Consider the following 10,126-nt stretch of genomic DNA (forward strand, 5'->3'; position numbering starts at 1 on the left):
ACAGCTGCATATTGCTGCATTGCAGAGGGTTAGGCTAGATGATCCACAGGGGCCCTTCCAACTCCACAAATCAATGAAATCTCACCAAATCTAGCAGCAGAAAGACAAGTTAGTGCTTCTGTTGTGAAGATACTGAGATGATGATTGTGAAGATACTGGTATCACAGGCACCCATTGGATAATGCCTGTGACATAATAGAACTGTCCTATGTCCCCACTCCATTTTATGTTAACACTTAGTTGGCTTTTTAAAGAATAATTTAAATAGCTTATGTAGTAGTACAATTGCTGTATCACAACTGCAGAAGCACTTGTGTAGCTCTTTACAACAGGGCGCTAGCAAAGCTGCTTCTTTCCCACACTCTGTAAAACACTCCACCATTATTATTAGTTACCTGCACCTTTTCTTCACATTTCACGTTGGAAGCTTGAAACTGTGTACTTCCTCTATCCTGCATCAGTCACATCCCTCTGAGACATGCTGTACCAATTCTCCTTTCCTCTCTATCCTGCCCTCTGCCTATTTACAGTACACATGGGAATACAGTTTTGTGCTCCTAGAAGTGCACTGGCGCAAATACAAGCACTAAAGGAAAACTGTGTTGGGTTTAGATAGCCAAAGGTTATGCCAATTCATATTGGCTAAAGCTGCTGGCATCTTTGAAGCTAGGAAGTTATCTCCGCCTACAAGGCATAACACCAGTCTGTGCTATACTGTCTTTTTCACACTTTATTTGCATTGCTTTGCCTGCTGGGAGCTTTGATGCAGTCACTTCGCCTTCACCAAAAGTCTTTAAATGGAGCTATAAATTGTTGCATTGCTGAGGTCTACATCAGTTCTGAGTACTACCTTGACACTGATTCTTCCTTATGCAAGCAATAACTTGTGTTCCCTCTGGGTTGTTTGTTTTTTCCCATCCCATTCCCAAATACTTGGTGAATAGATGGGGAATTACAGAGAAATGCCATCTTTAAAATGTCCTTTTAAGAGCAGCTGTAAGTATAATATCAAAATATTAAAACCTTTCCTTTATACCAACTTACACTCCAGCCACTTAATAAAAAAATTCCTTCCTGTAGCACCTTAAAGACCAACTAAGTTAGTTCTTGGTATAAGCTTTCGTGTGCATGCACACTTCTTCAGATACACAGCTGTGTATCTGAAGAAGTGTGCATGCACACGAAAGCTTATACCAAGAACTAACTTAGTTGGTCTTTAAGGTGCTACAGGAAGGAATTTTTTTATTTCGACTATGGCAGACCAACACGGCTACCCATCTGTAACTCCAGCCACTTAAAACAGTCTAAATAATATGCAGCAGAAGGATAGGATAAATATGGCATCTTTGTGCCTTCTTCCTAATACAGTGGTACTTCTGGATGCGAACGGGATCCGTTCCGGAGCCCCGTTCGCATCCTGAAGCGAACGCAACCCGCATGCGCGTGACATCATTTTGACCGTCTGTGCATGCACGAGTGGCGAAACCCAGAAGTAACGCGCTCCGTTACTTCCGGGTCGCTGCAGCACGCAACCCGAAAATACTCACCCCGAAGCTACTTCAACCCAAGGTATGACTGTAGCAAGTTCACCTGGCATCTATACAAGAACAATAGTGGTTCTTGTTTTTATCCATAAGCTGCCTTGAGTCCCATCAGGGAAGAAGGCAGGGTATGAATAAACAAATAACTGTGTAATAAAGCCAATATTCCTATTCAGAGTTCTGTTTTGCCTCATCCCAGTGCTTCTAAAGTTCCCTCTAGGATCATCTCACCTAGAAAGTATAAGAATTTTATATTCCAAAGGTAAACATAAAAGCAGTTTAAAATTTCACATCACAGATGCATAACTATTCAGTTAAAAATCCCTGACTAAACAAAAATCTACTGCGAATGGCAACAGCCTTGAAATTAGCTTTAGATAGGATGGCATTGGCCTGGTTTATGGCGCCAGCAGCCTCGTTTCCCTCCCTCTCTCTCTCCCCATCTCCATGGCTAAAAAGGAAGAAAAGAAAATGTGCTGCCTTTTGATGTGTGGTGTCTGCATGACCAGTGCATGTGTGTGTGTTTGTGTGCGTGCATGCCTCCTTCCTTCAAATGTGAATTCTAGCAGCAAGTTTTTGTGTTTTTGTTTTTTTTGTTTGTATCTTTTTGTTAATAAGGTTGACTGCCTTCAGCCAGTGGCAAAAGAGGAGCCCCCTCCATCAGCCACCAAATTCCAGTCCATCGGGGTACAGGTAGAGGACGAGTGGCGGTAAGTGGAAGACGCAGGCTTTTTTGAAAAAAAACCTCGTCCAGCTGCAGTTTCCCATTTTATAGTTTAGTTCCCTCTTTCTTTTTTCCTGCCTCAAATCACTGAGCACCTCTCCCAGTAGTAGCATGTTGGCTTAGTAATGTAGGTGAATCATTGGAAACCTGGAATAAAAAAATAAAATAAAAATAGAACTGGAAATGTAATTATAGATGTGTGCCAGTCTTTTTGTTTGGATGGCCTATTGCAGTGAGCAGGCAACCTTATAATTTTGTCTGTCTGCATGTGTGCGTGTGTGTCTGTGTGCAGAGAGGAACGGGGCAAGGAAACGCAGCTCAGCTGCAGGTGCCCCGAACAGATGCAGATCGTTGTGTCTGTGTGCCAAGTAACGAATCGGCCCTCCTCAAGGGCTGCTTTCTCTGATTCTCTCTCTTTCCCTCCTTCTCTTTGTAGCAACAGCCACTCTCACAGCATGTCAGCCAAGCAGGATACAGATTCTGATTCACAAGAACCGAACAACTCTACCTGTAAATCACCTGAGAGAAGCCTTGCTGATTGCCCCCCATGCAACAACTCCAACAGCCTTGATTCCAGTACGAGGCAAACAGCCACGCCCTCCCAGATCAAGAGAAACCTCTCCTATGGAGATAGCAATGACCCAGCCCTAGAGCCTTCCTCTCTTCCTCCTCCGGACCCCTGGCTTGAAACATCCACCAACACTCCATCAGAACCAACACAGCCGGGAGCTTGCCGAAGGGACGGGTATTGGTTTCAGAAGCTGCTGCAGGCGGAGACTGAAAGGTTAGAAGGATGGTGTCGTCAGATGGACCAAGAGACCAAAGAGAATAATCTCTCTGAAGAAGGTTGGTATGGATAATAAACTGACTCTGGTGGTAAAGGAGATTTCAGTCTGAAATGATGAAATCTTTTCCTGGCACAGTGTTCATGAATGAGTGTGAGGCTGGGCCCAAATAGCAACTTACTGAAAGGAACACTTCGTATTTTTTTACTGGGGATCTTGTAGAGAAAGGAAGTAGGGAGCCTTGTTCAAATTCTGTTTTTCTTCAATATTGTAGGGACAGTGGCAACAATCCGTAGTTTCTTCAGATGTGTTTTCCACTTCATTGTTTTAAGTGATACTATAGAGAGAATCTTCTATCTAATTTTCCTTGAGATCACGTTTAGCTATGTCACTCTATTCCCTATTCTGAGGAAATTAAAGTGTAAATGGAGCCTGAATGAGAGTGCTCTCTTGAGACCTTTAAATGTGGCTGCAGAGTGGGTAGACAGAGGACTTCAGCGTCATTTTTTTGGAACACATAAGGGATGTATTCAAAAACTCCACGTTTTTATGTGTGACTTAAAAAAAACAACCAAAACACTGCACCTGGTAAAACTGAAATGAAGTCAGTGTTGGGTGGAGATAGGCTAGCAAATAGAAAGCTGTTGCTCACAAATCTGTGATGAGGGTAAATTGCACTCAGAGATCTTGGGCTCTTTGATGGCGTTGTGTCCTCAAATGCTATGGAGGGGCCTTTGGGAGAATATTAAATAAGGCTTCTCGCTATCCCTGCTAGACTTCACTAGCACTGTATTACAAACAAAGAAACTGGCAGCAGTATGGCTGTCTGCCATTCCTGATGGTGGCTGCTGTACAGGGTATTGCTGTTGGCAGTAGAACAAGGGCTAACAAAACATGCCCTCACAAAGGAGCCATGAGTCATTTCTAATGGCTTGTCATTAATGGCTCCGAATGAAAAACACTTTGGTTACTGAAGGGAAAGGAAGATAAATCTGAAGGACAAAGGGAGCCACTCTCACCTCAAATATCCTTATATGTTCTGTTTTCCAAAGCACTTCATCTTCTAAAATATACCTTTCTAATTCAGTCTTAGGCAAAGTCCTCAGTGCAGTGGGCAGTGCACAATTACTAATGTCACAGAAGTTCCAGCAATTCCGTGGCCTCTGTGACCAAAACTTGGTGAGTGTGGAAATCTCTGTAATTGCTATAAATTGTGTCCAAGCGGGGGGAGTATTTGGTCACTTATTAGGCTTTTGCATAGGAAGGAAAAAATGTGGCAGTGTGCCTACAGTTCTCTTCTGCCAAGTACCTCAGTGCAGTTTTTTAACTCAGCCATGTTCCCATCCCAGAGAGACTCCTGGATGAGTTGTCTCTTCCCCAGTACCAATCCACATACAACCAGTGTTAAATGGGTTTAAAAAAAAAAAAAAAAAACTTAAAACCAAATGGTAATGTAGATCAAAGAGGATATGTGAGGACATTGCTGTGATTGAGGCAGCCACAGATTTGACCAAGTAAACCAGGAGAAACAAATTATGTTAAATTGTACTTGAAAAGTATACGGATCTGCAGCAGGCAGTTAAGAGTTTCCAATGTTGCAGTGCAGCGGAGGGGCAGGGGGAGAGAGAAGATAAGTTTCCGGCTTTAGTGCTATGTTGAATGCAGCCAGGAGATTCAGACGTTTCCACGTGAACTTAAAAACAACCTTCAAGTCTCATCTTCAACATTAACCCTGAATTGCTGTGTAAGTGTACAGTAGAAGTTGCAACGCTGTGGTTTTTCATTCACATTCTCTTTCTGTCAGAACCCCAATTCCAATCCCAGGCCCACAGCACAAGACCTTGCTGGTTTTTGGGATCTCTTACAATTGTCCATCGAAGACATCAGCATGAAATTTGATGAGCTGTACCACCTAAAGGCTAATGGCTGGCAGTTAACGGAGCCACCGGAGAAGAAGGTGAGCATGGAGCATTATAAAGAAACGGTGCTTAGCAGCACAAGTTCAGGTGGAGCATTTGAAAAGAGAAGAAAAGTGGCTTGGTCTGTGCCAGGTAGCTTAATTTACAGCATAATCCTAAGAGGTTTCTTGGAAGTTAAACCTGCTGCTCTAACCAATGGGATTTGCTTCCAGTAAATGTGCCTGATCAGTTTTTGTTTTATTTATTATTTGATTTTCAAAATTCACATGCACACACACATACTGCACATGCTTCCAAGGCAGTTTACAAAAATGAGACCAAATACAAAAAATAATAATGTTGCGTATATTGCGGTCCTCAGGCATCTTGCAAAATTTAGAGGTTGTTGTAGAAAGTTTTGATATATTCCCTGTTTGCTGTTAACACAGACTGCAGGAGTCTGTGTTTTCCCCTGACAAGGGGGAAAATAGTAGAAAGTGTTTAGACCATTCTGAAATGGTATAAGAAAATTGGTGTAAAAATGCTAGTTTAAAAGTCAGATCCTCCTGTCCAAATCTCCCTCCCCATGTTTCCCATCTCAGTTCTGATCTGTGCTCCTATAGGGTGCACAAGGCATAATTGTAGCACTAGTGAATGATGTAAATTGATGCTACTTTACTGCAAATAGCCTATTTAAGCCCCAACTGTATTTTCTCTCAGTTGTGAGTCAAGGGAACCTTACTTTGTGAATTCCAGTGGTTCTAATACCAAAACTGAATGCGTTCACATTACTTACCAGCATTTTTTTTAAAACAACCAAACCTATGGGCCTAAATTTTTGGCACAGAACTTTGATTTTAGACAAAACTGTTGAGGAAGAGAACAGATCTGCCTGCAGTTCCTTTTAACGTTTTGCTGTTCTTTTTTCCCTGAAGGAAGAGAAGAAGCCGCCCCCTCCTGTGCCAAAGAAGCCAGCCAAACCTAAATCCCAGCTGAACCGGGACAAGGCCTCTGACTCGGTGGATAAACAGCGCCAGGAAGCCCGCAAGCGCCTCATGGCAGCCAAGCGCGCTGCCTCAGTCCGGCAGAACTCTGCCACCGAGAGCGCGGACAGCATTGAAATCTACGTTCCCGAGGCACAGACCCGTCTTTGAGCAAGGGGAAGAGGAAGAAAACACACTCTTTTTCATGCCATTAAAAAGGAAAAATAAGGTTCACTAAATTTAGTGCGATTTATTTGGTCTAGAGACACAGAGCCAATCGTACAAAGGGCTCCCAATTTGGCTATCTCTCTGTCTGTCTCTCTCTTCTTCTTTTTTCCCCCCTCTCCAGCTTTAAGTAATGAAAATTTTGAAGGAGAATCCCTTCCTGCTTCTGTGGTTTGGGTTTTTCTCTCTCTCTCCCACCCTGTTTCACACTGGCTGTGGTGTGGTGGAACAGACTCTTGGAAACACAGCCCTTCAGACTTGGAACTGCAACCTTTTTACTTGTTCTATCTAAGGAGAATTATTAGCTTGTTTACATGAAATGGACAAAAATTGAAACAAAGCCTTGGGCACTTGCCATGCTGCGCTTTTTTCTCCTCACTGTATTCTTTCTGTCTTCCCGTCCACAAAGTCTTTCTTTTCCCCCTCTCTGCTCTCGTTCTACTCCTGCTCCTAGTTTTTCTCCTGTTCTATAGTTCTTAGCTCCCCTTTCTTTGTCATCCTTTTTCTGCATGGTGTCGTTTACTGTGTTAGAAGTAAAATCTTCCACAGAGCTCCAGAAGAAAACACCCTGTTCAGTGTGTGCTGTTGTTGCACTCTGCTAGCGAGCAGCCTTTTGATTTTATTATGTATTGTTTTCCCTTAGAGGTGGGTTTGGGAGTAGGTGGCCCGGGGTGGGGTGGGTGGCAGTGGGGCTTTGGTTTAATTATGTAAAGTGAGGGTAAGATCTGTGGGATGTAAATGGAGTGGGATGTTAACACAGCCTGGAAGCAAAACAAGTGCAATAAGATAGTTGTTGTGGCCTGTGCACACTCCCTTGAATGGTGCTGCAACAGAAAGATTTCCCGCACAGGGTGCTCAGTCAGAAATACAGCATGGATTCATAGGTTCCCCCCACACTCTTCTGTTCTCTTTCCTACAATCCCCCCCCCCCCGCAATTTTTATGTGTGTTTTTTTGTGTGTGCAAAGATCTGTGTATAAGAAAGCAGCTGCTACACAAAGGGAGGGACTTGTATCAAAGGGGTGTGTAATATTCTCAAGTGGAGGACAATGGCTTTTGTACAGAAAATCAAAGAGGAGGTAGCTGATGGAGACTTGGCAGTTTGCCTGCCCACCTGTATGTATGTGTACATATGCACATATACACTTAGTAGGATCTGTATATTTAACTCGTACACACACACACGCACACATGCGTACCCATTCACACATGCACGCATTCAGAGGGTGTCTTTAAAAAGCACCTCGGTGAGGGTGGGTGTATGTATAGCATATATTTTTACATGTACTATAGCTAGATGTGTGTAAAAGTGTGTGCAAAAATATATACCCTGCATATTTTCAGGTTCCTCTTGCCCATCCCACCCCTCTGTGTCCCATCTTATTTGGGGATGCTGTCATCAACCTTCAGTTTGACCCTCCTCTCTTTCTCCTCTCCCATTTTGGCCTCATTTTGTGGAGCCAGGAGTCAAATAGCCAGTTCCAACTTTCTCCTCTGCCCACCACCTTGTGCCCCCTCCTCCCCCTCCCCCCACCAAAAAAAAGTGTGCATTTGTCTGAAAGCTGTGCACTACCATTTTGGAAGATGATAGAAGTTGTTCAGGTGGTCAAAACTCCAAAGGAATTTTATTCTGGTGCATTAGTAATTTAAGGAGGTGAAGATAAAACGCTACAACTTAAATCATGTCAGTGAATGCTGTGTACAGTGTCTATGCATAGAGAGTGTTACAGATTTCTCCAGCTGCCCACATAATGTGCATTTTTGTAACCTGTGGAAGCTTGGCCATATAGACCGTGGCTTCAAATCAAGCTTGATTTATTTCCCTCTTTTCCCTTCCCCTACCTCAAATGTCTTTATAACAATGGTAGACAGTCCTTGACTGACTTTTGAAACAAATGGCTGACTTTCACAGTTCTTTGTATTAAAATTTGAAATGTGTGGAATGCTACTTGTTTTACTCACGTTTCCAAAGGCAGCAATCTCGGGAATTAGGCAGGTAATTGCTTGATGGACTCAGTTGTTGGTGAGTGTCTTTTAGCTCGGAGATTCCCGCTTGAAGTCAATGGGATTAAATGTTAAATCTACGTACATCCACCTTAATTGGTTTTTATGGACGGCAGCCTAAGCGACCTTTCACTTCCCCTGCCTCAGTGCTGCTGCTTCTAATTATGTAGCAGCAAACAAATGTTTCCCCCCACATGTATACATAGACGAGAACACGACTGATTCCCTGTTCTCTGGCATGTCTACCCACACAACCCATGTATTTACCACATTTGTCCTTTTTATATCTTAGGTGTATTCAAAAAGTGTTTTATGTGTACACCTAAAAAAGGTGTGTGAAGTGGCTTCAGTCTGTCGCAATAAGAATAGAAGTGGTACTGGATTCAAAAGACACTGTGAAGGAAGCTTGAGTCATGAACAGAGATCTCTCCGGAGGTCTTCAGCTTTGCTAACCATAGGTAGGAAATAGGTGTGGGCTTTCATCTAGTTGGTGGGGTGAGATCAAAGCAAAAGCAGTTGGCTGGTTTTACAAGTGACTGGATTTCAATAAACCTTCACCTCATTTTATAGCTCTGAGCATTCTTTCTTCTGTGTTTTTTTTAAGTAGTGTAATTAGTAGTCACTGCTTCTTGAGCTGCAAGACAGCACTGAAAGATGGATATCACTTGCATGAACTGGCATAGAAGCATAAACATTGCAGTGGCTGGATCAGTGTAACTATCAATTGTCCTTTGCTTTGATAGACCTCCCACCTCTGCAGGAGACTTCTTCACCCAGTCTGAGTTAAGTGCTTTATGTACAAATTAGTTTTACCTAATAGAGTGACAAGGTAGCAAATGACCTACGTTTGGTAGTTCATTAATACTACCCTCTTCGTGACAGAAACCTTTGCATCCAGGGATGAAACAATTGTCTTTCCAGACACCCAGATCTCTACAGTATCTGCAGGGGACAGAAAGCAGGGGGCCCAGTAGGTGGGAGAGGGAGAACAACAACAACCTTGCTTCTGGAACACAAACTTCCAAACCTGTTAAATTTTATTTGTGCCTCTGTGCGCCATGAAAGTTAGCAGCTTGGTTAAATGGAGCTTTTAAGACTACTGCATGGGTGTAATGAAGATGCACCCAGTGCCTGCCCTCAATAAGGTGAGGCCTGTTAAGTAGATTGCAAAATTCATTTGATTCAGCTTTCCTTATATTGGTCCAGTCTTCTCTTCCCGCACCATGCAAAGAAAGGAACAGGTTTGGTCCCAGTAACAAGGCTAGGAAGATTGTTGTGACATACTCATCCCTTGTAGCAATAGTTCTGGAGAAAGATTATGGGTCAGGGGGGAGTTTTCCCCTCAAGAAACAACCCAAAAAGAACCATCACTGAGATGCCCCTGTTTGGTGAAACTGCTCCAAAAATGCTTTTATAGTTCTGATTATCTAATAATTCTGAGGATGTAAAAACCAATGTCCATAGTGCTTTGATCGATAACATGATTTTGTTTTTCCAACTATGAAAGCAAAAAAGGTGACCCTCCCCCCACCCCAAAGTGATTTCACCTGCTTCCCTTAGTTTTATAGCGGGGGGGGGGGGGCAGGAAGAAAGAATTGCTTAGCCCCGTAGTGGTTAACTTTGTGGCAATATTTTTTTAAAGAAAATGAAACAAAAAACCTTGTATCTAGACCCAGCGGCCCAACGTCTTGTAATGGGAACCTTGCTGCCATTGTAAACGACAGTAAAACAAAGAAAGGTGCCTCTTTTGTGCCCTTACGCCTCAGTCTCTTGCAGTTTGTGATCTTTACTCTCTGAACTCCATTCTAGAGCAGGCAACCAGATACAACAAGTAAAGTGGGGATGGGGAAATCATGTTTCTAAAACAACCAAGGGTTTTAGTTAGATTAGGGAATGTTTTTTGTCACCCGTGAGGGCATGACCAAATCAATCATTAATAATAAAATAAAAATAACCTTGGTCAGAGC

General features: G+C 42.9%; 1 protein-coding gene and 1 long non-coding RNA gene across 7 annotated transcripts in view; both read left to right on the forward strand.

Moving 5' to 3' along the window:
- Positions 1–10,113, forward strand: part of DLGAP4 (DLG associated protein 4) — a 332,308-nt gene extending 322,195 nt beyond the window's left edge. For 5 of the 6 annotated variants that reach the window (XM_081009208.1, XM_081009210.1, XM_081009209.1 and 2 more), the window contains 5 exons: positions 2,160–2,251; positions 2,702–3,111; positions 4,138–4,229; positions 4,855–5,007; positions 5,884–10,113. In XM_081009208.1, coding sequence (XP_080865334.1) covers positions 2,160–2,251; positions 2,702–3,111; positions 4,138–4,229; positions 4,855–5,007; positions 5,884–6,102 — 966 coding nt within the window. In that variant the 3' untranslated portion in view covers positions 6,103–10,113. The remainder of the gene's footprint in view (positions 1–2,159; positions 2,252–2,701; positions 3,112–4,137; positions 4,230–4,854; positions 5,008–5,883) is intronic. The other variant, XM_081009213.1, reaches the window with a different exon arrangement.
- Positions 1,284–1,795, forward strand: LOC308479009. The gene is made up of 2 exons (XR_013987419.1): positions 1,284–1,370; positions 1,586–1,795. It is a non-coding gene; the product is annotated as an uncharacterized lncRNA (long non-coding RNA).
- Positions 10,114–10,126: the final 13 nt, after the last annotated feature.

The sequence above is a fragment of the Podarcis pityusensis genome, assembly GCF_964106645.2.
Source record: "Podarcis pityusensis genome assembly, chromosome: 6".
Lineage (NCBI taxonomy): Eukaryota > Metazoa > Chordata > Lepidosauria > Squamata > Lacertidae > Podarcis > Podarcis pityusensis.